The sequence below is a fragment of the Bufo gargarizans genome, chromosome 1, assembly GCF_014858855.1.
Source record: "Bufo gargarizans isolate SCDJY-AF-19 chromosome 1, ASM1485885v1, whole genome shotgun sequence".
NCBI classification, from domain to species: domain Eukaryota; kingdom Metazoa; phylum Chordata; class Amphibia; order Anura; family Bufonidae; genus Bufo; species Bufo gargarizans.
The window spans coordinates 336,312,679-336,340,397 of record NC_058080.1 but is presented as its reverse complement, the minus strand read 5'-3'; the positions used below and the strand labels follow the sequence as shown (position 1 = coordinate 336,340,397).

The following is a 27,719-nucleotide window of genomic DNA, read 5'->3' as shown; positions in this document are numbered from 1 at the left end:
TTCACCAGTTTGTACTTTAGAAAAGCGATACCTCACACTGTAGTGCGTCACAGTCCTTGAGAAAAAAACAGCTCACCTTCTCCCTGGCTGTAACACGCTCTGCTGTGTTTGGACAGCGCCACAGCCAGATAGAAGAAACTCCCACAGAGAAAAGCTGATGTCTCCTTCCCGGTGTTCCAATGCTATTAATTAGCATACAGCACGCCTAAACAGCACATTGGCGCAACAGAGGAGCGGATCAAGAAACAAATTAGCTATATAACATCTACTGTGAGGTATCGCTTTTCTAAAATACAAACTGGTGAAAGGTCCTCTAAGGTTCTAAATAACTCCTAAAAGCTGTAGAATGTGTTAGAGCTGGTCTTCCGTAGAGTACAACACTAATCAAACACAGTCGGAGCACCATGTACAGGTAAAATGCTCGAAGGTTGTGTTGAACTTACCTCTACTACCGCGCTTTGGAATCTTTTTGCTAGGAGTATCTGTGGTTAATTGGATCTCATCGGGATCACGACCCTCCTCCTCAATAGCCTTTAAAACAAATGAATGTAATAATTACTAAAAACATCCGCACAAATTCTGGCACTGGAAGGCAGTGGCGTCTCTAGCTTTCAAATTTTGGGGGGGCACACTGGGGGCCAGGACAAAAGTAGGTGGGGGGCAGCTAAAACAACAATACAATTACACAAGTATGCTTAGAAATGCTGCAATACTTTACCCAATACCTAAAACCGCAATAGGGATTCTTCCCCCGCCCCCACCGTTAACAGTGTCATGACATCCAAAGACCCACGATCCCCCTCCCTATAACACTATAAGAGTATCAGCCACAGATCCCTCCCCCTTATAACAGTGTAATGACTCATAACATCCACAGACCACAGATCACCCTCCCCACCGCTCACATTTGAACATGATTTCTCTAAGGCTACTTTCACACTTGCGTTCGGGGTTCCGCTTGTGAGTTCCGTTTAAAGGCTCTCACAAGCGGCCCCAAACGGATCCGTACAGCCCCAATGCATTCTGAGTGGATGGGGATCCGCTCAGAATGCATCCGTATTGCTCCGCTTGGCCGCCGTTCGCTCAGCAGGCAGACACCTGAACGCAGCTTGCAGCAATCGGGTGTCCGCCTGGCCATGCGGAGTCAAACAAATCCGTCCAGACTTAAAATGTAAGTCAATGGGGACAGATCTGTTTGAAGTTGCCACAATATGGTGCAATTTCAAACGGATCCGTCCCCCATTGACTTTCAATGTAAAGTCTGGACAGATCCGTCTGACTAACTTTCACACTTAGAATTTTTTCTGAAATATACGCAAACGGATCCGTTCTGAAGGATCCCATCGTTTGCATTATAGGAGCGGATCCGTCTGTGCAGACACCAGACGGATCCGCTCCGAACGCAAGTGTGAAAGTAGCCTAAACGGTAAAGCAGTAAACACTGTAATCATCCAGGCTGCACTGACATTAACTTTAAAGGGGTTCTGCACTTTCATTTAACTGATGATCAGCAGGGGTCAGACACCCGGGACCCCCGCCGATCAGCTGTTTGAGAAGGCACTGGCGCTCGAGCAGCACTACGGCCTTCTCACTGTTTACCGCTGGCCCACTGACTGACGTCACGACTAGTATCAACTAGCCTGAGCGCGGCTAAGCTCTATTCACTTGAATAGAGCTTAGCCGCGCCCACGCTAGTTGATACTAGTCGTGACATAACTGGGACGGCGGTAAACAGTGAGAAGGCCGCGGTGCTACTGGAGTGCCGGTGCCTTCTCAAGCAGCTGATCAGAAGCTGATGATCTATCCAGAGTATAGATCATCAGTTAAATTAAAGTACAGAACCCCTTTAACTTTTAAATCAGGAAGATTCAGGGGCAGCCGCCAGCCAGCATTCCTCTCAGACTCAGTCAGATCTAATCTCTCTAGTTAGAATAGAAATAGACTTCATCAGTCCACTCAGTCACTACTTGTAAGTTGTACCTTATTATTATTAAGCTAACCTGCTACACACAGTCACCACTAGGTCAGGCTCAGTCAGTCTCAGTCCAGTCTGTTCGGTAGGTTAGGAAGAGGAGTGCCGCCCGCAGTGCTGCCAGTAGTTGAATGAATCAGAATCAGCTAGTCTCGACTAGCGGCGCGCTGAATTATGCACAGCACTGTCACTGAGTCTACTCTACTGGTCAGGTCCTGGGGCGCAGCGGTGGGTGGAGACTAGAGAGAGACCGCAACGGCACAGAGTCCAAGACTGAGTCAGATCATCAGAATCAGATGTAAAGATTATGTCCGGTATGGTTGCCTAGTGGCGCGTATAGGCGATATGCGATACAAATTTGTATCACGATATGGAATTTTCGCAATATTACGGAGCAGCAGTTCTGATCGGAGTCCCAGCAGTGTAATGCTGGGGCTCCGATCGGTGACCATGGCAGCCAGGAGTCACGCTAAGTCCTGGCTGCCATGATATGTCAGTGAGCAGCATTATACTCCCGTGCACTCCTTCTCATAGGTCTGTGCGGCGCATTGCTAATGCTATAGGCCCCTGCCACCAATGATCAATACTGGGGGGGAGGGGGACCCTGTGGCCACTGCCACCAATGATTAATACTGGGGAGGGAGGGGGGGGGGGGGGTTTGAGTGATCAGAGGCTATGGGGCACATCAGAGGCCGACTGCCATGGTCAGCTCCCTGCTGCTGTGTGCACAACGCACAAGGAAGCAGGGAGAGTGTAAAGTCCTATTCAACCTAATAGAGATCTATTAGGGTGAATATGACAAGGGTTCTAGCCCTTAAGGGGGCTAATAGGTTATAAAATAAAAAGTAAAAAAAAAAAAAGTTTAACCCTTCCCCCCAAATATAGAAAACAATATATTGATATACACTCACCTAAAGAATTATGAGGAACACCTGTTCTATTTCTCATTAATGCGATTATCTAGTCAACCAATCACATGGCAGTTGCTTCAATGCATGTAGGGTTGTGGTCCTGGTCAAAGACAATCTCCTAAACTCCAAACTGAATGTCAGAATGGGAAAGAAAGGTGGGCTACAACAGCAGAAGACCCCACCGGGTACCACTCATCTCCACTACAAATAGGAAAAAGAGGCTACAATTTGCACAAGCTCACCAAAATTGGACCGTTGAAGACTGGAAAAATGTTGCCTGGTCTGATGAGTCTCGATTTCTGTTGAGACATTCAAATGGTAGAGTCCGAATTTGGCATAAACCGAATAAGAACATGTATCCATTATGCCTTGTTACCACTGTGCAGGCTGGTGGTGGTGGTGTAATGGTGTGGGGGATGTTTTCTGGGCACACTTTAGGCCCCTTAGTGCCAATAGGCCATCGTTTAAATGCCACGGGCTACCATGTCCATCCTTTCATGACCACCATGTACCCATCCTCTAATGGCTACTTCGAGCAGGATAATGCACCATGTCACAAAGCTCGAATCATTTCAAATTGGTTTCTTGAACATGACAATGAGTTCACTGTACTAAAATGGCCCCCAGTGTCACCAGATCTCAACCCAATAGAGCATCTTTGGGATGTGGTGGAACGGGAGCTTCATGCCCTGGATGTGCATCCCTCAAATCTCCAACTGCAAAATGCTATCCCATCAATATGGGCCAACATTTCTAAAGAATGCTATCAGCACCTTGTTGAATCAATGCAGTTCTGAAGGCAAAAGGTGGTCCAACACCGTATTAGTATGGTGTTCCGAATAATTCTTTAGGCGAGTGTATATCGCACATGCTTAAAATTATATCGCAATATAGATTTTTAGACCATATCGCCCACCCCTACGGCCGGTCATCGATCATTTTGGGGAGGGGCGAGGTATGGAGTGAAGCTACACAAACTTTTGGGGGCGTCTCAGGGTACACTTACAAGTTTCGTATATACGAGGGGCGAGATTCCAGTATCCAACCCCCAGAATGTCCCCCCCACTCTGGGTGTTAGCTGGGAAACTTGTGTGGGACCTTATGTACCCACTGCTAGATAAGGGTTACCACCTTTACTTGGATAACTTTTATACTAGTATCCCCTTGTTCCAGTCCCTTGAAGCCAGATCCACGTCTGCTTGTGGGACCGTGCAGAAAAATCAACGCAGCCTCCCTGCCCACCCCCTCCAGGTACCTATCCCCCAGGGGTGTGACCCGTGCCCTTACCACTGGAAACCTGTTCTGGTCAGATATAAGGACAAGAGGGATGTCCTTGTACTGTCCACAATTTATGGTAACAGCATCACCCCTGTCCCCGTGCGAGGTACCGCGGCAACGGTCCTCAAGCCCGATTGTATCGTCTACTACAATCGGTATATGGGAGGAGTTGATCTCTCTGATCAAGTCCTCAAGCCATATAACGCCATGCGCAAAACCCGGGCATGGTACAAAAAAGTTGCGGTCTACTTGGTACAGGTTGCCTTGTACAACGCTTTTGTACTCGCCCGAAGCGCACGGTCAGCACATGGACATTCCTCCAATTCTATGAGGCAGTCCTCAAGGCCCTGATCTTTTCGGACCGGGAAAGAGCAGGCCGCAGTACCTCGGGAACTGGAGGCGCCCGGATGGTCCCTGGCCAAACACTTTTCAGGTGTGGTCCCCCATACTGGAAAGAAGGGACGAACCCCAAAAAAGTGCACAGTGTGTCGCAGGAGGGGGATACGGAAGGACACCACTACGCAGTGCGACACTTGCCCCGATCATCCTGGCCTCTGCATTGACGGTTGGTTCAGGGAGTACCACACTTCCATGGAGTACTAAATTTATATCCCAATTTAGCACTGACAGCGGATAAAAAAAAAAATAAAAATAAAAAAATGGTTCTCAGACTTGACACCCAAAAAAACTTTTTTTATTTTTTATTTTAAAGTATACAAATTAGGTATCGCTGCGTCTGTAATAATCTTCTCTATAAAAATATCCCATGACCTAACACCCCAGATTAACACGGTCCACAATTGGGGTGTTTCTGTAAATGGCAGAGTTGAATACCTTGAGGGGTGTAGTTTCTTAGATGGGGTCAGTTTTAGGGAGTTTCTACTCCAGGGGTGCATTAGGGGGGTTGAAACAGGACACGGTGTAAATAAATCGAGTGGTGTGACCTCTGCCTTCAGGGATATGTCGACCTTGAAAAACAGGATGGCAACATAATCAAGTGTCTGATAAACACTGGAACAGAGGAACAGAAAGAGCTGTACTCTGGGCACAAGATGTTCCACAGACATTGCTAAGTGACCAATTCATAAGGGGGATAGGGTTGGCAGGGGACACAGTGCTGCTAGGTAAGACAACATCTCTATACTTACATGTTAGGCTACTTTCACACTGGTGTTTTGGCTTTCTGTTTCTGAGATCCGATCAGAGCTCTCAAAAGCGGTCAAAAAACAAAATCAGTTTTTCCCTAACGCATTCTGAATGGAAAAGGATCCGCTCAAAATGCATCAGAAGGTCATTACATAGTCTCCGAAGCCTGCCCTTCAAACAGAGCATGCACGGCTCTGTTTCAGACGGCGTGTTCGTTCATGAATGAAATGAGAGACCTGCCACTGGATGGATGTGGTTCATCGGCACAGGCGCAGCCCATGGAATCGTCAGGCAGCTGTGGCCATAACTATGGGAGACCAAAGGACAGCCAGCGAGTTAGGAGGGAAAGAATTTGACCAAGAAGGGTGGGAATTTGCTTATACAATATATTTACAAAAATCACTGGCACCCTATTAACAGATTAAACTGTGATCATTGTGATGGGAATACCCCTTTAAAGGTGAAATATGGCAGGGTCCTGAAGGAGTTGAAAAAGTAGAATCAAAGTTTAGTTACTCTTTAACCAAGTTTAAATCCCACTGGGGAACCCTTGGGGTTAGAGTAGGGCTGCACGATATGGGAATTTGGTGCGATTGCGATTAGGCCCCTAAAAATTGCGATAACTATATGCGATGCAATATTTTAAGGGAATTGTGCTAGAGGTCTATTTGCTTGGATTTTGAAGGCAAAAGCACAGAGAAATTACTGACGCACTGTCAACCCCCCCCCCCCCCTCCCCTACAATTGCAGGATTTTTGGGTCAACCAATTGGCGTTTGCGATATGGCAATTTATTGCGATTGCTTTGGCGATATATTGGGCAGGCCTAGGTTAGAGATAGTCTTAGTCTGGAGGCAGCTCTTATAAATCTTTTTATCCATCTATTTTATCCATCCTTGTCATAGAAAGCCCCAAAGGCAGAGATCTGGACCTTTAGTGTACTAGGTTTGAGGCCGATATCCAACCACCTCAGGAGAAAATTTAAAAATTTTCGGGACACATGGGGGTGACCTATTCGGGGAGACTTCCCCTAGCCAACTACAGTATCTTTTCCAGATTTTGAGATATATAGCAGAGGTGACTTTCTTCCTGCTAGATTTCAAAGTATTAATGACTTCTTCCAAAAGCCCTTTACTTTTTAAGATTTCACTTTCTAGATCCAGGCTGATAGCTTGAACAGGCTGGGGTCCTTCCTGGTGAAGGATTGGGCCCTGCGATAGAATGTCCTTCTGAAATAGTATTTACCACGGTTCTTCTACAGCCATCTCCTTTAAGATTGAGAACATGCTTCTCTTGGGCCAGTAGGGGACCACTAGCATCACCGTTACTGGGTCCTTTAATATCTTCTGTAAGACCCAAGAGATTAGGGCCCAGGGAGGAAAGGCGTATGCAAGGTTCCAAGTCCACCTGACTGAGAAATGTCGACAGCCTATGAGGTTCTTCTCTAGGAGTTAAGGAACAAAAACCACCTTACTTTTGCATTTGTTTTTGAAGCGAATAGGTCTATTTGAGGTACTCCCCATCTTCTTGACTTAGAGACCTCTCCCCTGGGTTTAAGGTTTTTCTGCTGAGATAATCGGCTTATGTTTTCTGAACCTTTCAGACGGATTGCTGCAATTTTTTCTGCCAGTCCCCTCAAGCTTGGAGATCTTGTGCCTCCCTGATGTTTTAGATAGGCCGCAGTTGTTGTATTGTCGGAAAATATTTTCAGATGCTTTTTGAACAACATGTCTTGAGATACCTTCAGGGTTTCCCCGACCTCTCGCAGTTTTCTGTAGTTTGATGATCTGCTCTTTACATCGTCTGACCACTTGTCCTGCCAGCTTAAGGAGGCCAGTTTTAACCCCCTATGCAATGCCACTTGCATCCATCATAATTTGAATTTCTGGAACGGTTAGCCAGGCTACATCTTTTGACAGATTTTCCCTTTCCTTCCACGAGTTCAAATCTGACTTTACATGGTAAGGGACGTTTATCTTTTTGTCTAGGGAGGACTGTTTTCTGTCAAATTTCCCTAGGATCCAGGTTTGTGTTATCCAGGTGTGAGCCTGACACCATGCTATGGCTGTAATGCATGGTGTCCTCATTCCCAAGATGCTCATGGCCCCTCTGATAGAGCACTGTTTCTGAGACTGGAAATTCCTTACACTCTCCCTGAATAAATTCCAACTTTTCTTGTGGGAGAGATTAAGTCTGGGTAATTAAATCTAGCATTACCCAAAAGAACTTAATTTTTGTCGCTGCTACTAGGCAAGTTTTTCCTCACGTTTATCAACCAGTCCAATTCTGAGATTTTTTGTATCACGCAATTGGTCTGTCTGGATGTTTCCAGCTCTGAATTTCCTACTATGAGGATGTCGTGTAAAAAGGGAAAAAAATTTAAGCCCTCTAGTCTAAGAGGGGAAACCATTTCTATTATCAGCTTTGTGAACATTCGTTGGGCGGAAGATAAACCGAATGGTAGGGCACTGAACTGGAAATGATTGACTATCTTTGTGACTTTTGATGGATGGGAACATGGTAGCAGGCACCTTTTAGATCAATAGATGTCATACATGCTCCTTTTTTGACTAGGGCAATTATTGACGAAATTGACTCCATTTTGAGTTTTCTGTAGGTTATAGATTTGTTTGGCCATTTTTAGGTTTATAATAGTACGGGAAGATCCATCGGGTTTTTGGACTAAAAATATCTTTTAATTCTGGTTCGGCAACTTCTAATACCACGCCAGATTTTTTTCAAGTCTAGGACTCCCTGCCAAATTTTTGCTAACACGTTCTGACTGTGGGATGTTATTTGAAACCTTTTTGGAGGGGTTGAGGAAAAATCTATCCCATAGCCATTTTTTTACGATGTCTAATGCCCAAGGATTCTGGGTTACGTCTTCCCACAGAGATAGAAAATTCCTCAACCTTCCTCCTACCCTGGCATCATTGTTTTTCGGTTTGTTTGTTCTGAGGATTAATGAGGAACTTGGATGGAACCGCCTTTTCCCCCTTTCTGATAGCTGCATCGTCCCGATTTTCCCTTTCCCCTGTAGGATCTCGATTGTGAGCTAAAGGGACGAAAAGGGCTCTTCTTGCTCTCTTCTGGGAACCCTTTTTTCTGTCAGCAGCCTTCTCTAGGATTGCATCTAGAACTGGCCCAAAAAATGTATTAGCCAGAAAATGCAATAAAGCACAGTTTAGCTTTGGAGGTCCTGTCACATACTCCAAGACTTCACCCAAAGTGCAGTTTTCTCCGTATTTGATAGTGCATCTTCAGCAGAAAATCTGACCAATTCTGCAGAGGCATCAGCCAGAACAGCTGTGGCAGAATTAAGGGAAGGGAGGTGGAGTTTGGGAGTTTTATCTTTTATGTGCTTCTCTAATTCGTTAGGCCAAAAATACATGGCCCTGGCCACAGAAGTTACTGCTATGTTGGTTTTAACTCTGAACATGGAGGCTTCCCAGCATTTCCTCAGTAGAGCATCTGCCTTCCTCTCCATTGGATCCTTTAGTTGTGACGAATCCTCACATGGCAGGGAATTTTTTTGTGACAACTTTAGCCACCTGAACATCATTCTTAGACTAAATATAGCAGCCATTGACTCCTGAACTGAAAAATTTAGAAGCCAAATCAAAACGAATGGTTGCTAGGAGGAAAGTCTATTCACTGTATTATTTTCCCTTATAACATGGTTATAAGGGAAAATAGCATTCTGAATACAGAATGCTTAGTACAAGGTCAAAATAATAAACATTATATACTCCACAGTATAACAAACAATGCTTGCGCAGTGCGCCCCCCCCCCCCCCCCATATAATAAACATTGGTGGCGCAGTGGGCAGTGCCAATGACGGTTAAAAAAATAAAAAATTAACTCGCCTCCTCCAACTGATCGTCTCCTGTGCTTTCTTCAGGACCTGTCAAAGGACCTGTGGTAACATCACTGCTCATCATACGATACATCACATGATCCATCACTATGGTAATGGGCCATGTGATTGGCTCAGTGACGTCACCACAGGTCCTGAAGAAAGAACAGGAGACCGGCAGCTATTGGAGGAGGAGAGTTATTTTTTTTTTTTTTTTTTTTTAACCCTCATTGGCACTTCCCACTGTGACAACAATGTTTCTTATACTGGGGGGGGTGGGGGGGGGGGGGGTTTTGCACCGTGCCACCAATGTTTCTTATACTGGGGGGGGGGGGGGGGGGCACTGCGCCACCAATGAAGATAACTGACCTGTTAATACAAATACAGGAGGCGGATGCCGGAATCAAATAGCCGACACCTGACCTCTATGACAGGGAGCTGTGATCAGTGACAGTTAACCCCTCAGGTACCGCACCTGAAGGGTAAACTCAACTGCCGCTGATCGCAGCTCCCTGTCATAGAGGTCAGGTGTCGGCTATTTGATTCTGGCACCCGCCTCCAGTATTTGTATTAACAGGTCAGTTATCTTCATTGAGGGATACTTTTGTCCCGGTATCGATATGATACCGGGATTTCCGTTTTTTCGATACTGGGCTGCGCTTCTGCGCAGCCTAGTATCTCTGAACATGAGCGCGCTGCTATCAGTGCGCTCATGTTCTCTCAGCAACACGGGGAGAAGGAAGCTGTCCTCCCCCTCCCCCTGTGCTGCTGCCACCAATGAGAAGAGAGGGGCGGAGGAGGGGTGGGCGCACTGCGCCACCAATGATAGGACTATTCCCACACAGAGCGGCGCCCAGCGATGTCTCAGCACTCACCATTATTCCTGGGCGCCGCTTAGTTCGCCCGCAGTGCCCCATTACTGTCTCCTCTCCTGCTCCACATGCTGCTGATTACAATCGGAGCGATGGGAGGAGACATCAGCTTTACTAGTGGGCGTTCCTTCTCGCTGCGCTTGGACAGCGCTACAGCCAGGGAGAAGGAACGCCCACTAGTGAAGCTGATGTCTCCTCCCATCGCTCCGATTGTAATCAGCAGAATGTGGAGCAGGAGAGGAGACAGTAATGGGGCACTGCGGGTGAACGGAGCGGTGCCCAGGACTAATGTTGAGTGCTGGGACATCGCTGGGCGCCGCTCTGTGTAGCCTAATAGTGAAAGTCCGGAGCCATATAAAGTAGTCAGTCTTTAACACAATACAGGAGGCGGGTGCCGGCAGCAGAATCGCATTGCCGGCACCCTGCCCCTGACAGGGAGCTGCGATCAGTGGCAGTTAACCCCTCAGGTGCGGCACCTAAGTGGTTAACTGCCGCGGATCTGCCAGTACCCGCCTCCTGTATAAAGGGGTAATTATCATTGGTGGTGCAGTGTGCAACCCCCATCCCATTAAAATCATTGGTGGCACAGTGCGCCGGCCCCTCTCAACCCCCCAGTATTAAAATCATTGGTGGCAGTGGGCACAGGGTCCTCTCCCCTCCCCCTCATTGGTGGTGCAGTGGCAGCTTCTGATCGGAGCCCCAGCCGTGTAAGCCTGGGGCGCCGATCGGTTACTATGGCTGCATCCCTGGTAACATCCCTGATGCTGTGTGCACAAAGCACAGAGCAGCAGGGACAGTGTGAAGTCCTATTCACCCTGATATAGATCTATCAGGCTGAATAGGACAAGGGATGAAAGATCCCAGGTTCTAGCCCCTAAGGGGGGGAAATAGTTATTAAATAAAAAGCGTAAAAAAAAAAAAAATATGAAGTATAAATCACCGCCTTTTCCCAATTTCACATATAAAATATATAAATAACATTACATATCGCCTCGTCAGAAAAGTCCAAACTATTAAAATATAATACAAAAAATAATCTAGGTGGTGAATGCCGGAACAGAAAAAAAAAAAGAAAAAAAAAATGCGCGATTCGCCATTTTTAAAAATGCGGAATGCACGTGGCTTTTTTTATTTTATTTTTTGCGTGGAATCGAATGGTATCGAGTATCGCAATACTTTTTCATGGTATTGAAACCGAATAAAAAATTTGGTATCGCAACAACTCTACTTCATTGGTGGCGCAGTGGCCACAGCAGCAGTGTGCGTGCGCTATCCATAGTGATCCTAGGCTCCGCCCCCTCCAGCAGAGTGTAGGACGGCGTGCAGCGTGCTCTTTTTCGGGTCTTCTTCCTCACAGAATGGAAGGGAGACCTTGTGTTATGTGGTGAAAACAGGCCCCTGCTGTTCAGGGACGAGAATCTACTCCCGTATATGTCCTCTGCCCAGCTTTAGTAGGAACTGCAGGAGGGCAGAGGGGAAGGAGGACAAGAAGTAACCCTCTATTCTTAAAGGTATCTAAAAAAATAAAATTGCCATCAAATCAACTCCCATCGGGAGGTCTCTCTGTGAGTTGCTCCATAGGGACTTTTAAACTCTGTGTTCCTGCCCCTATAGTGGTCAATCTCATGTGTAGCAGTCATGGTGGATGAAATGGAAAAAACAGCTGCAAAGATTTAAAGGGAGGCTCTAACCTTCGATCTGACCTGACCTTTAACATTTTAAGAAATGGTTTGAGATTCTTCCATAACTAACTTCTCAATGCATGATTGACAGACATGTTTCAGATAAGATATAGGTAGTGGATTCTTTCAGACAGAACAGTTTTGTGTTTCCGCAACTTGGGCAACTAAAGAAATAAACAGCCAACAGAGGACCCTAATTAGTATAGCAAGAGAAAAAAAGTATAATCCTCAGGATAGGTCATCAATATCAGATCGGCGTGGGTCCGACCAGGGCTGTGGAGTAGGAGGCAAAAGGCGTCATTGCGGCGGCTCTCCCGGGTCATCTCGCGTGAGCCGAGATTTCCTGTGAACGCGCGCACACAGGAACGGAAGGTAAGCGAGTGGATTTCCAGCCTGCCAGCGGCGATCGTTCGCTGGCAGGCTGGAGATGTGATTTTTTTTTAACCCCTAACAGATATATTAGACGCTGTTTTGATAACAGCGTCTAATATACCTGCTACCTGGTCCTCTGGTGGTCCCTTTTGTTTGGATCGACCACCAGAGGACACAGGTAGCTGTGTAAAGTAGCACCAACCACCACTACACTACACCCCCCCCCCCCACTGTCATTTATTAACCCCTTATGAACCCCTGATCACCCCTGTCATTGATCATCCCCCTGTAAGGCTCCATTCAGATGTCCGTATGTGTTTTACGGATCCACGCATCTAAACACATACGGACGTCTGAATGGAGCCTTACAGGAGGGTGATCAATGACGGGGGGGGGGGGGGGGGGGGTAATCACCCCATATACACTCCCTGATCACCCCCTGTCATTGATCACCCCCCTTGTAAGGCTCCATTCAGACGTCCGTATGTGTTTTGCGGATCCGATCCATGTATCCGTGGATCCGTAAAAAACATACGGACGTCTGAATGGAGCCTTTCAGGGGGGTGATCACCCCATATACACTCCCTGATCACCCCCCTGTCATTGACCACCCCCTGTAAGACTCCATTCAGACATTTTTTTGGCCCAAGTTAGCGGAAATAGTTATTTTTTTGGTTTGTTTGTTTCTTACAAAGTCTCATATTCCACTAACTTTTGTCAAAAAATAAAATCTCACATGAACTCACCATACCCATCACGGATTCCAAATGCGTAACATTTTTTAGACATTTATATTCCAGACTTCTTCTCACGCTTTAGGGCCCCTAAAATGCCTGGGCAGTATAAATACCCCACATGTGACCCCATTTCGGAAAGAAGACACCCCAAGGTATTCCGTGAGGGGCATATTGAGTCCATGAAAGATTTACATTTTTGTCCCAAGTTAGCGGAAAGGGAGACTTTGTGAGAAAAAAACAAAAAAATAAAAAATCAATTTCCGCTAACTTGTGCCAAAAAAAAAACAAAAAAACAAAAAAAAAAAAAAAAACACTGAACTCACCATGCCCCTCATTGAATACCTTGGGGTGTCTTCTTTCCAAAATGGGGTCACATGTGGGGTATTTATACTGCCCTGGCATTTTAGGGGCCCTAAAGCGTGAGAAGAAGTCTGGGATCCAAATGTTAAAAAAATGCCCTCCTAAAAGGAATTTGGTCCCCTTTGCGCATCTAGGCTGCAAAAAAGTGTCACACATGTGGTATCGCTGTACTCAGGAGAAGTTGGGCAATGTTTTTTGGGGTGTCATTTTACATATACCCATGCTGGGTGAGAGAAATATCTCTGCAAAAGACAACTTTTCCCCCTTTTTTTTTTTTTTTTTTTTTTATATACAAAGGGGAAAAGTTGTCTTTTGCAGAGATATTTCTCTCACCCAGCATGGGTATATGTAAAATGATACCCCAAAACACATTGCCCAAAAAAAAGTCATCATTTTCCGCTAACTTGTGACAAAAAAAAAAAAAAAAAAAGAAGTTCTATGAACTCACTATGCCCATCAGTGAATACCTTAGGGTGTCTACTTTCCGAAATGGGGTCATTTGTGGGGTGTTTGTACTGTCTGGGCATTGTAGAACCTCAGGAAACATGACAGGTGCTCAGAAAGTCAGAGCTGCTTCAAAAAGCAGAAATTCAAATTTTTGTACCATAGTTTGTAAACGCTATAACTTTTACCCAAACCATTATTATTATTTTTTTAATCAAAGACATGTAGAACAATAAATTTAGCGAAAAATTTATATATGGATGTCGTTTTTTAAATCATTAAATTTCGATTAATAACAAAAAAAGTAAAAAATGTCAGCAGCAATGAAATACCACCAAATGAAAGCTCTATTAGTGAGAAGAAAATGAGGTAAAATTCATTTGGGTGGTAAGTTGTATGACCGAGCAATAAACCGCTAAAGTTGTGGCGTGCCGATTTGTAAAAAAGGGCCTGGTCACTAGGGGGGTATAAACCTGTGGTCCTTAAGTGGTTAAATGTCCCAATTCAGAAAAAAGTTATAATTAACTACCGTATTTTTCGCCCTATAAGACACACCTAGGTTTTTGAAGAGGAAAATAGGGGGAAAAAAATTGAACCAAAAGGTGTGCTTTTGGTGGGTGCCGTCCACACTGTTATGGGGGCATCTGTGGACGGCACTGTTATGGGGGATCATTGTGGGGGCATCTGTGGACTGCAGTGTTATGGGGGCATCTGTGGATGACACATATATAGCATCTTATCTTATGCATCATCCACAGATCCCCCCCAATAAGTGTCCCTGTGTAGTGAATGGGGGCCGGCATCTGTTTCTGTAATGGCAGCGGGGCAGGGGGCCGGCTTCATTCATAAACTGGGCGGAGCAGGCGCGTGACGTAGTGAGCTACGCTACGAGCGCCCACCCGGCCTCCTGACTGCCAAGAAGTTAGTAGTAAATAGTACAGTGCTAGATTTAAGATGATTGGAATACTTTAACAATACCCACAAGTGAGATATGATTACCGTATACTACAGTGAGCAGGGCCCGGTGTAGTAGAATACAGTAACTGCACCGGGCCCCGCTGCCATTACAGAAAAAGATGCCGGCCCCCAGCCCCTCCTCCCTCTCAGCCTATTCACCGGACGGTCACAGCATTCACCCCATAAGACGCATTGCTATTTTTCCCCCACTTTTGCAAAAAATACGGTACTTCTCTACTGTAAGAAAAAAGGCCAATGCATGCCGTGCGTCACATTACTGCAAAACGAAACGTTAAGTTACCATTAATAAGCAGGCTTTTCATATGCTTCACTATATGGCACGCAATTCACAGTTAAAGAACGGCAATACTTATACTTTCCGTTGTGTTGTGTTCCACTGTTACAGGGAATAAAACGCCCATGGTTAACCTAGCCTCTTACTGATAACCGATTAAGTAAATATGTTTTTTGCATGACTAGACACTTGTATAAGTGAAGGGAATGGATAGTCAGTAGATCAAGACTGAAGCTGTAAACCATTTGAAAAACTGCTGTCATTCAGCTAAGGCTATAAAAACTTGTAAACTCAGATTGTTAGCTTAAACTTTAAACATGACTATGGGATTCTACTAGGTAAATCATGTTTTAAAATAAATGTCCCCTCCCCTTCCCCTTTCTGGATCCTCCCACTGCCCTATCTTCAGCAGAAGATCAGCACACAAAAAGGAGAAGGGAGCAGCTTCCTAGCCAGTAGTTCTGTGGTAATGACATGTATGTTGTCTTTCTTTCCTTCAAGGAATGGTTAAAATACATGCGCATAATAAATACAGAGGAGTCGGAGTCAGGGAGTCAGAGTCGGAAGTACCAAAAACTGAGAATTCGGAGCATTCATCTACCGACTCCACAGCCCTGGGTCCAACACCTGCACGTGCATGCATAAAACACTAACCACCGCGAACCATAAACGTAAACATAAAATGCCTGGGGCATTGCAAGTTCACTAAGAGAAGTCTCTTATCGTGACAAACGAACAGCTTGTGAAAACATAGCAGGAAACTTACTGGCCCACTGACCTCCGCTGAGGAGCAGTTTGGTGAACTGGGGCAGGAGACCAATCTGAGTGAATACGAACCAGAAGTAAAAGGAGACCAGTCTGAGCGATTATGAACCAGGATTAACAGATAGGCCTATGGAATGTAACAGACCACCGAAGAAGGGAACGCAAGCCTGAAAAGAACGCAGTTATGTTTGTCAGGAGAGAGGTACCAGAGCGGTGGGTGCAGACTGCCCCGGTGAGATTGAGCAAAACCATGATGTAGCAATAAACAGGAGAATTCAGCTTTGAGTGGGAGCAGAGTACAACACATGATGTAACAACAAATGGGTAAATGCAGCTTTGGATGTGAGTGGTACCTAAAAAACATGGTATAGGCGCAGCTCCGAGTATGGGTAGCGCATGAAAAGCATGGTATAAAGCAGACATATAAATGCAAACTGAAAGTGAGCAGAGTATTGACGTGATGCGAAGGCAGACACAGCTCTAGTAGTGAAAGGAGTATAGGACAAGATGCGAAAAGCAGACATGCGGACGCAGCTTTGGATGTGAACGGAATATTAACTTGATGTGACAGCAGATATGGAAAGCGGCTTTGGTGAGTGGGGTATACGACCTGGTGTAGAAGTGTGAACACAACTTTGGATATAAGCAGAGCATGAAATTTGGTATAAACGCAGCTCTGGTTGTGAGTGGAGCAAGGTGGGAACACCAGGGTGGTGCGTCCAGAGCATGAAAACGGAGTAACAGTAGCAGCTATGGCTGTAAGCCGAGTATACAACATGTAATAACAGGCATGTAATACGGATACGGCTGTCGGCTGGGGACGGAATGAGATGTCACAGCCAACAGGTGAACGCACCTTGAATGTGAGACCAAACTGAGTGAATATGAACCAAGAGTAGAAAAGTGCAGAACAGTAAGGACGTGCGGATGCAGCATAAGACATGAAATAAAAGCCGAAAGTGTAAATGCCGCTCAGGATAACAGCAGAGCATGAAAGTGTGAGATTGTGGATAAGCTCTGCCTGTATATTTATGTTTAAATTGTGTTGGAGCTGTCATTTGGCATTCCGGGCACTAGAGGCCACTGTTTTGCAGCACAGTCAGCATGCTTCTGGGTGAACCAGGAAGTGATGATCTGACATGGTGGAAGTATTGTGCTGTGAGGGACTGAATCCGATTCCATCCTGGCTTGCGGATGTCCGGCAGTGAATAGACACTCAAAGGAAGGAGAGTATCCGCTGTCCCCTGTCTGGACCCAGCTCTGTGTGTACATAACTTTACATTTTCAGGCCGGCCCCTCCCCCGAAAACAACCCCTCCAAATCCCCTCCCCTTTACATTTGGTGCGGTCACATAGGGGCCAGGCCCGCTCACCCGTCCCATCCATCCTACACCCCCATTCATTAACACAGGGCCCGCTTCGGCGGGTGACTCCATCCATGATTATCTGCTGACTTGCTGCCTCTTCTGCCTGCATAGCGTGACACCTGCCAGCGAACAAGACGGCAGCACGCTATGCAAATTAATCTCTTCAGGCAGCACAGTGGCAGCCCGCCCCCAAATGAAGTCCTCCTCAAGGGGCGGGGAGGCTGGGAGAAGCAGCGCATCATGGCAGAGAGGCGAGCGAAGGGAGGCACAACATACAACAAGCATGCACAGCACTTTTCAGGTATGTGCCAAAGAGTACAATTACGATAGGAAAACCACCTATGTCCTTCCGACACAGGATCAACAGCCTATAGTAAAATAAATAAGAAAATAAGTACCGATCCAAACAGCACTGATGCCCCCATGCCATACATTATGCACAGGGGGCACCCAATGCTCAAAATGACACGGTGCCACCTGCACTAAAAGCGGGCCGCCTCCCCCTTCCTAATCAGTAAATAACGTAACGTACAAAAATTATATTAATCCAAATCGGAATACACGAACATCTACTGGAAAATCCAATTACAGGTAAGAGTAATTAACCCCAACGGCACTGACAGGAGGAATAACATAAGTTTTACTAGGGTGGGACTACAGCAGAAGGAATTCTGCACCCGATTATGCATGACATTTAATTTGCAATGATTGAAGAAAGTAATTGGATTTGCCCAGCTAGCTGCTCTGCAAATCTGTTCCATCAAGATGGCCGTATTTTCTGCCCAAGAAGTCAACATAGGCCGAATTGAATGGGCCCCGAGTCCCTTTGGAGGATCTTGGTTGTTTTGTGCATAACAGGGAAATTGCTTGCTTTATTCATCTAGAAAGGGTGGTTTTACTGGCCGCCTGACCATTATTATGCCCCTGAAACTGAAGGAGGAGGTGGTCAGATTTTCTATCTTCTTTACACACTTTCAGGTAGGCAAGCACACAACACATCCATGTTATGAAAGCGCCTCTATGTCTGTCAAAGGAGACGGACAGAATAATGATAAAATAATCTCACTACATTGAAACCTGGATACTACCTTCAAGTAGAAAGGATGGTCAATGTCTTATCATCCTATTGTCTAGGATCCTAAGATATGGGGGACCGCAAGAGAAGGCCTGCATCTCTCCTACCCTTCTTGTCGTTGTAATGGGCAGGAGAAAGGTAGTCTTTAAAGGTCAGGAGTTTTAGAGAAATACCGTCAATAGGTTCAAACGGAGAGTCCATCAGTGCTGTGGGGACTAAGTTCAAGTTCCAAGGTGGAACAGTAAAGTGTAATCTGGGGGAAACTGACTGCCCCCTTGATGAACTGTTTGATTAGAGAATGATCAGAAAGATCAGATCAAAAAGCAGAGATTTGAACTTTAAAAAGGGGGTTCTGCAGTTTGTTTAAACTGATGATCTATCTCAGGATAGATCATCATCATCTGATCGGCGGGGGTCCGACTCCCAGCACTGCTGGAGCGCCTCTGCCTTCACAAACAGCTCATCGGTGGGGTCCCAGTTGTCAGACCCCACAGATCAGATGCTTATGATGTATCCAGAGATTTATCAATTTCAGCTAGGAGATCCCTGGATTGTGAACTTGCCCTTATTGAAGAAGGCCTGGGAACACTGGTAGGGTCCAGGATGTTACCTGCGACAGCTTGAGCAAGAGGGGAAATCAGGCCCTTTTTGGACAACATGGAGCAATCATGATAACCTGTGGTCTCTCTTCCGCCACTTTCATCAGGGTTCTCGGAATCAGGCTGTATGGGGAAAATGCATACAGTAGCCCCCTAGCCAGGGGTGAGATAGGGCGTCCACTATCTCTGGACCACCAAGGGAGGGGGGACAGGGAACAATCTTTCTACTTTCCTGTTTTTCCAGTCCGCAAATAAATCCAGAACCAGAATGCCCCACATCCTGGTAATCCAAAGAAAGACCTTGGCATGTAAGGTCTATTCTCCCTCTTTTAGAGTTTGACGGCTGAGGAAGTCGGCCATCAGATTGTTGCTTCCCTTTAAATGCACGGGAGGATGGATTTTTTTTTTCCACAAAAAAAATAATAATAATAATATCCCGACTTCCGGTTCCGGCGCCAGCGTGTGAGCAGCATGAGCTGAGAGCTCCGGCGCTTGGGAGCACATCGGACATAAAATCATTGCGTTACTGGCTGCTGATTAGACCCAGGCGGCCAGGACTATCACCCAGAAAGAGAGGAGTCCTCGTTTATGGACCGTTCTCATTCACATGGGGAATAAATCAAAGAAGACCCCAGCTAAGTCTAGCGCGGCACCTATGGAGGAGAAAATGGCGCCGGTGACTGCTGATATGCAGGAATCTCAGTCCTCTTCTTGTGAGGATCGGTCGGAGTCTTGCAGTGCTCAGGATTTGGAAGCACCAGAGCTGGACTACAAACACCTGGCGATTGAGGTAGCATCCCGCATTCTTCCAGATCTGCAAGAAGCTCTATCAACTACCATCGGGCAATCGTTTGCGGCATTGCAGACGGAAGTATCATTACATTCGACCAAGCTAGATGACTTAGAGCTTAAAGCACAAGAGGTGGAAGCTCGTACTGTATCTTTGCAAGCACAACTACAAAAATCCCAAGCAGAGAATAATAGGCTCTGGGACAAGCTAGACGATCTCGAGAACCGATCGAGACGTAGCAATTTAAGAATTGTGGGACTGCCTGACTCCATCCCGGCTAAAGAACTGATCGAGATATGCGAGTCAGAAATACCTGAAGCGCTGGGTATAACTTACCGCTGCAAAGTGGAGAGAGCCCACAGGATGGGCCCGAACTCGTCCCTTAAGCCGGAGTCCAAAAGATCATACAGTGCCGTACTACAAGCATCCAAAAAAAGCAGACCGAGACAGGTCATCGTCAAGTTTTTGGACTATACAGACAAGGCGGCCATACTGAGAGCCTACAAACAAAATGGCGGCCAGGTAACTGTAAGGAATCAACGCATCTTAATTTTTGGGGACTACTCTGCAGAAGTTGCTCGTCGCAGAAGAGCTTTTGTGCCTATCTGTTCAGCCTTGGTCAAACAGGGGACTCGTTTTGCTCTCCTGTCCCCAGCTATTCTGAAGATTTTCAACCACGATGGGTCCACCGCGACTTACCTGGATCCAGATTCAGCGTCTAAAGAGTTAAAGATCTTCTATCAACCAGTACCGAGTCTACCGGCGATCACCTTCATGGACGTTCCGGAAGCGTCGAGAGAAGCCCTACCACAGCGGAGAGGTCCAGATCTACGCCCGCGCCCACCTAGGTCACCTCGCCCTGCGGACAAACCCAACGCGACTACTCTGGACCTTGAAGTGGGATGAGATACTCGCGGAATGACACCGCTGTGTCAGATAAGTTCTCAGCTACTTAGGCTGCCATTTGGGAGATGGAGAGGGTGATCCCCTTTGTAAAACTATAAGGGAGACGCCGAGAGCAAAGTTAACTGCCATGGGGGATTACTGTTTTATGTTCTGTTATTTTACTTTTTCTCGCCATGTTTAGTTCAGTACGGCTAGACGTCTTACTGTGAATTTAAAGACTCGACATGTTTAGTCACATGTAGGTGGTGAGGGGGAAAAGGAGGGGCAATTTGGCGCCGGCGGGAATTTAAGATCGCTTTCATGCTTCTCGCCTCACCCTCTTACTAAAAATCCTGCGCTTTCAGGGCCAAACTTCATATCTTATGCTGATATTATGTACAGGGTCTGCTGATTTGACACTGATATGTGATGACTGAACGGGTTTAAGGACTTGCATTGATCACTTGCTTTGCCAATTGTTGATTGTTGCGGGGGTTCTGAGACATGCGGTCACGCCTAGTCTGCACTCCTTTTACTATAAAACTGGCGAGATATGCGTGTCCCGGACCCCCCGGAAGAAGTTAAGCGTGAAGGGGAGGGGGGAAAAAAAAAAAAAGGGAGGGGGGGGGGGGGGACTCCCTCATCTGGCGTTATGACATGAAAATTGATGTCTGATGCCCCTTAGGGAATTCATACTTTTTAATAACTTATGTGCTCAACGATGGAAAAAAGTGAAGCGCGAATTCATGGTATGTTTTCTGTGTTCTTGTATACGAAGGCTGGGGAACTGATATCCTTTACCTTCCCACAGTTGTTTTCAGGGGTTTATGTTCAGGGGAAGGGGGGGGGGGTGGAATTCCCTTCAGTATACCGGATGGTTATATTACTTAACCTTGTGTAATACAAATGGCTGATCATATCAAAGTTGTTTAGTGGAACGTTAAGGACCTTAGATCTCCATGCAAAAGAATGATGATTCTGAAGCATCTGAAACGGCTTCATACGGATATAGCCTTACTGCAGGAGACGCATCTGACTTTTGATGACTTTCCTCGTATGAAGCACTTGTGGGTAGGAGAGGTGCTAGGTTCCCCTGCAGAGGGTAAGAAAGCAGGGGTGCTCGTTTTACTGAAAAAAGGTCTCCCTTACAGAGTGGTGAGTCATGATAATGATGAGAAGGGAAGAGTATTGCATGTTCATCTGTCATCTCCGGCGGGCGATTTGAGCCTATACAATATATATGGTCCTAATACCCACTGATGCTACCTTCTTTAAGTCTCTAACACACCAAATTTTGCAGGATCCGGTTAGTGTTAAGGTCATTGGTGGCGATATGAATACGGTCCTCAACCTGGAAGATAGACAGCGTGGAACCGCGACTCGAGGTGGACCGCCTCAAGGGGATGACAGATTAAATGCCTTATTAAGGGATGCTGGGTTGAAGGATTTGTGGAGGTCTTTTAATCCTGAAGGTAGGGAATATACCCACTATTCCCATGCGCATGGGTCTTGGTCGCGCATCGATTATATTTTAACCAATAGGGACAACATTAGCTTTTGCTCCAAACCCACCATAGAGGAGATGGTAATCTCCGACCATGCACCAGTCTCACTTTTATTACACCGGAAAAAATCTCCGAAGGGTTCCGATTTTCTGTGGAGATTCCCCTCTGCCTTAGGCCCCATGCACACGGCCGTTGTTCACGGCCGTGTGCGGGCCGTGGAACCGCGGCCTGGATCCCTTCCTGTGAGCTGGAGTGCACGGCGTCACTGGTTGCTATGACGCCGTGCGCCCCCTGCTGCCGGCACAGTACAGTAATACACTGGTATAGATCATACCAGTGTATTACTGTATTGCGGCGGCAGCAGGGAGCGCACGGCGTCATAGCAACCAGTGACGCAGTGCGCTCCAGCTCACAGGAAGGGATCCAGGCCGCGGTTCCACGGCCCGCACACGGCCGTGAACAACGGCCGTGTGCATGGGGCCTTAATCAAAGAGGAGAATTTTAGAGATTTACTCAGGGGTTGGTGGCTTGAATATAAGTCTGACAATGAGTCCTCCACTAGTCATCAGTTATTATGGGACGCGGGAAAGGCAGTTGTCAGGGGTCGTATCATGGCTTATGTATTCAGTAAGAAAGCAGCACTAAAAAAACAGATTAGTCAACTAAGTGACAACCTTGGTGCCATGTATACACTTTTTAAGAATACTCCCTCACAGTCTCTATTACATAAATGGCAAACAGCCAAACGAGAATATGAAAGCGCTCTTAGAGGTTGGGAACACATGGCTCAGTCCAAATGGGAGGCACATCTCTTTAGGCATGGCAATAAGGCTGGCAAGCTGTTAGCGGCTTTGGCGAAGGGCCACAGATTAGTGTCTAATATCTCCACCCTTAAAGACAGTTCGGGAACCCTTTGCTCCGATCCCAAAGGAATAAACAACATATTAAAGGACTTTTATGCCACATTATATAAATGTCCAGAGCAGCAAAACCGTAGAATAGGTGACTGGTTAGAAGGGACTCAACTCCCCAAGCTTTCAGATTTAGATAGAGAAGCACTTAATGCGCCAGTATCAGTAGAGGAAGTCACAAATACTATTAACCTAGCATTAGGAAAAGCCCCGGGTCCTGATGGGTATACGGGGGAGTTCTTCCATACTCTAGTACAAGATTTTGCACCAACTTTGTCACTGGTTTACACGGGGTATATGCAAGGGTCGGAAATCCCTCCACAGACCAATACCGCCCACATAAAGGTTCTCCCGAAACCAGGAAAGGATCCCCTGTTGGCGACTTCATACCGGCCAATATCGTTAATTAATGTGGACTTAAAAATAATCTCAAAGATTTTAGCTGACAGACTAGCACGTATATTGCCTTCTTTAATCTCACCATCCCAAGTGGGTTTTGTAAAAGGGAGAGCGGCAGTAACTAACCTACGAAAGGTTCTGACAGTATTAGATGAAGTGAAAATGCATCCCCTAGCGCACCCTTCTGCAGCCATAATGTCAATAGATGCGGAAAAAGCATTTGATAATGTGAACTGGGGGTGGCTTGAGGCTGTGCTAGACCGTATGGGTTTCAATGGATCTTTTCGTAGGTATATCACAGCTTTATACACTGACCCACAAGCCAGGGTATTCACTCCAGGTTTTCTTTCACCCTCTTTTAGGTTATTTAAAGGAACTAGACAGGAGGGCTGTCAGCTTTCTCCCCTGCTGTTCAATCTTGCAATTGAACCACTGTCGCGCAAGCTCACTGCTAGTCAAGACATAGATGGCTTTAAAATAGGCAAAACCTCCATTAAACATGCACTTTTTGCTGACGATTTATTAATCTTCCTAGAAAATGCCAAGAGAGATCTAACTAAAGTATTTAACCTATTGGAAGATTTTGGGAAAGTATCCGGATATAAAGTCAACGTCACTAAATCTGAAATCCTTTTTTTGAGAAACAACCCTTGCAGAAAAAATCTCCATAATCTTAGTGTCCCTGTTCAGATAGCCCCAGTATCCATCAAGTACTTAGGAATACATGTGGGCAAACAGCCAGGGTCACTATTACTTGAATTATCCACCACATTTTAAAAAAAATACTTCTGGATATTGAGAGATGGACGAACCTCCCCCTTTCCCTGGGAGGCAGGTGTCAACTTCTGAAAATGATAGCCATCCCAAAACTCCTCTACCCTATGCAGACAATACCACTTCTCCTCAAGCATTCTGACATTAGGATATTAGAAAGAGCTTTTAATACATTCATTTGGGGAGGGAAAAGGGCTAGGGTGGCGTTGTCAAAATTACAGCTGCCTAAAATAAAGGGAGGTATGGCGTTCCCTAGTCTAAGACTATACAATCTGGCGAGTCTCATGAGACACTGTATTGATTGGGTCTTTAATACCAATTTTTATACTAATAGGTCGCTGGAGTCGCAGCTTGTGCATCCTGGGAGCCCTGTTACATACCAAATATTCGGATCAACCCACTCTAATAAGATCAAGTCTACTAATAAGGGATACTATTGCCACTTGGAAGGAGATTCGTAAAATTTTTAAATTGCCCTTTTCTCTTTCCAAATATATGCCGTTATGGGGTCATCCGGAATTCCCAGGGGGCACCCAACTTAAGCACTTTAAGGCCTGGAGGGATGCGGGCGTCATGAAGGCTTCGGATTTTTGGCATACAGGAAATCAGCATTTTTATACATTTGTTGAGCTAAGTGAGAAGCTCCCCTTGAGAGGCCCTCAGCATATTTTTGCCTTTCTCCAAGTAAAGAGCTTTCTATACACTAGAATACAAGACCCCAGGGCGCTGTTCGCTATGAGTGATTTTGATCGTGTTATTGGGCGGGGAACAACAAAGAAATCGTTATCTGAGCTGTACCAGGGGATCAGCGAAACCAAGCAAAAACCTCTTGAAGAGACGCTCTTCTCATCTTGGAATAAAGTTTTCCCTGATATAGGGGCACAGAAAAAAATACTACATGGGTGGGAAAAAATTTGAAAAGTAGTCTTTAACGAGGGGTGGAGGGAAACAGTTCCGATTAATTCACAAAGCAATATACGGTTTTCGCTTTTCCGCTCAGTCTCAAAAGCAGGACAGATTGACATGCTGCCCAAAATGCCACTTAGAGGGATCAGATATGGTACATGGGATCTGGTCCTGCCCCCAGACAGTGGGATTCTGGAAGTCCGTGAAGCAGCAAATTAAAAATTACTTGCAAGTAAATATTCCTATTACTCCTGAGTTTTTTCTGTTTCATGCTCTCCCAGAACACAGACACGTACAGCCAATTATACACGTCATTGTTCTAGCAGCCAAGAGATGTATATTAAACAACTGGCTTCGGCCACAAATGCCTACAATGAATGAAGTGCTACAGCATGTCAAAAAATGTTTTGATATGGAGCGATTAGAGGCGAACTCCCTCAGAGGGAAAAGCATTGAGGTTTTTTTTCAGAAGATGGGAAAGTTTCATGCTGGTTGTCTATTCCAATTTGGAGCTGAAGAAACTAATGTCACATTATGTGTCCTCTGAATGGTACCTGAAACGTAAGGTAGCGGGAACCCTGGGGAGGTTGCTAGCTGATTAAAAAGAAAAAAAAAAGCTTAATGTAATCCGGTATACTGGGGGGAACCATTCTAGGTGGGCGGGAAGGGAGGGGGGGGGGGCATGGAGTTTGATTTGTCTCAGGGTCTTAAACGTCACAATTCAAATGCACTGAGCATCTTATTGGTATGCAATTGTTACTATTGCTTTGTAATTACATGCACATTTATGCTTATGTCTGTCTGACCTCAGATGTAATGTACCGCATGTATTGACACCTGTCAATTTGCCATAATATTGTGACATATTGTTACGGGGAAGAAAATTATTAAAATCTAATAAAGATTATTTTAAAAAAATATAAATAAATATCCCTTGACGTTGCTGCCATAGATCTGCTCCAGGTACCTCCTTGCCGCTTTAAATAAGCAACTGTTGTCATGTTGTCTGACAGGACATTTATATGCTCGAGAGTGCTTCTTGAGTGAACGGCTAAAAGAACTTCGTAGACTGCTCCGAGTTCCCTTAGGTTTGATGATGCCTTAAACACAGAGTTGTCCCAGACTCCTTGAACCACCAGCTCCCCTGCCTGGCCTCCCCAGCCTCGACATCAGTAGACACCACTAGAAGATTCTCTTGACACCTGAAGACACCCCTCCGCAGATTCTCTCTTATTCTCCACCAAGCCAAGGAACGTTTTACAGACAGTGGAATTACAACTTTCTTGTCCAGAGAGATTCTGCTGCTATCCCAGGATGCTAGAAGAATGGCTTGCAGGATTCTGGTGTGGCTTTGTGCCCATCTGACAGCAGGGACAGAGGATGTCAGAATCCCCATGATTGTTAGGTTGTTTCTGATGGTAGTGGATCTTAGACTGCAAAACGGATATACTTTTAGTTGAAGGGACAGCTGTTTCTCTTTTGGAAGGAAGGACTTCCATAAGCAAGAGTTGAGAGAAAAGAGAGAAAAAAAAAAAAAAAAAAAAAAAAAAGGAGACTTTGCTGAGCTGGGACAAGATTGGATTTCTTGACATTTATGATCCATCCAAGATCCGTGAAGGTCTTCTGGGCAAAGTCTAGATGTACCCGAAGCGGATATTCCGATTCTGCTGCTAACAGGAAGTAGTCTAAGTTCGGCACGACAAGAATGCCCTGTAAATGAAGATAACTGGTTATGTCTGCCACTACCTTCGTGAAAATCCTGGGAGCTGATGACAGGCCAAAGGGAAGCTCCAGAAATTGAAAGTGACAAAGACGACCTCCCATAAAAACTGCTATCCTGAGATATTTTTGATGATCTGAGAATAGAAACATGGTAGTATGCATCCTGCAAATCTATTGTTGCCATGTAACAAAATTGGGGAAGCAGATTTATTATCGATTTGATAGTCTCCATCTTGAGTATTTTGTAAGCTAGGTACTTGTTCAGACTCCTTAGATTTAGAATACGCCTCAAGGATCCCCCTATTTTTTTTATGAGGAAGACTGGAGAATAAAACCCTCGCTTTAGCTGGCTTTCTGGAACTGGTAGCAGGACTTCTTTCTGAATTAAGCTGGTTATCTCTGTCTCCAGGGATGACTGTTCCTCCTTTTTGTCAAGGGTCTGTTGATAACAAATTGGTTTTGTGGGTAGGTAGTGAATTCTAGCCTGACACCCCCATGAATAGCGGCTAGTACCGAAAGGGAGGCTCCTATTTTTCTCCACTGTGGAACAAAATTTTTTAATCTTGCTCCAACCTGGCCTCTAGCGTCATTGAGTGGTCTTTGATGAGTTATCAGAATTGACGAGGAATCCCTTGTTTCTTCCTCTTGACGATTGCCACCTTACTGTGTACTCACTCCTCTTCTGATCGGGTTTAGGCTTCCTTTGACTACGAAAGGAGAGTCTCTGATGAAAATATTTTGAGTCAGTAGGAAACCTTTTCTTCTCTACGGAGGCTTGTTCTAAAACGTCATCTAATACAGATCTAAAAAAGCCTATCCCCTTCACAAGGGATGGAACATAACCGGTTGTTTGAACTAGCATCACCCGACCAAGAGCGGAGCCATACAGCTCTGCAGGTGGCGTTAGAAATAGCAGCTGACAACCTGACTACATCTGCCAAGGAGTCAGCCAGAAAATTTGAGGCTGGTTTAAGCATAGGCAGTGAGCCAAAACATTTTTCCCTTAGGGTACCTGTAGCAAGATGATCCTCTAGTTGATTAAGCCATACTGATAGGGATCTGGCGGTTGATGCAATGCTTGGTCTAAACATGGCTGTATTAACTTCCCAAGTCTTCTTTAACAGGTTCTCACATTTCTTA

General features: G+C 45.6%; 1 protein-coding gene across 2 annotated transcripts in view; it reads right to left on the bottom strand.

The window, feature by feature from the left end:
• LOC122946563 (scaffold attachment factor B2-like) overlaps nt 1-27,719 on the bottom strand; it is a 461,735-nt gene that overhangs the window by 416,584 nt on the left and 17,432 nt on the right. For both annotated transcript variants that reach the window (XM_044306283.1, XM_044306291.1), the window contains exon 2: nt 444-531. In XM_044306283.1, the coding sequence (XP_044162218.1) occupies nt 444-531 (88 nt within the window). The remainder of the gene's footprint in view (nt 1-443; nt 532-27,719) is intronic.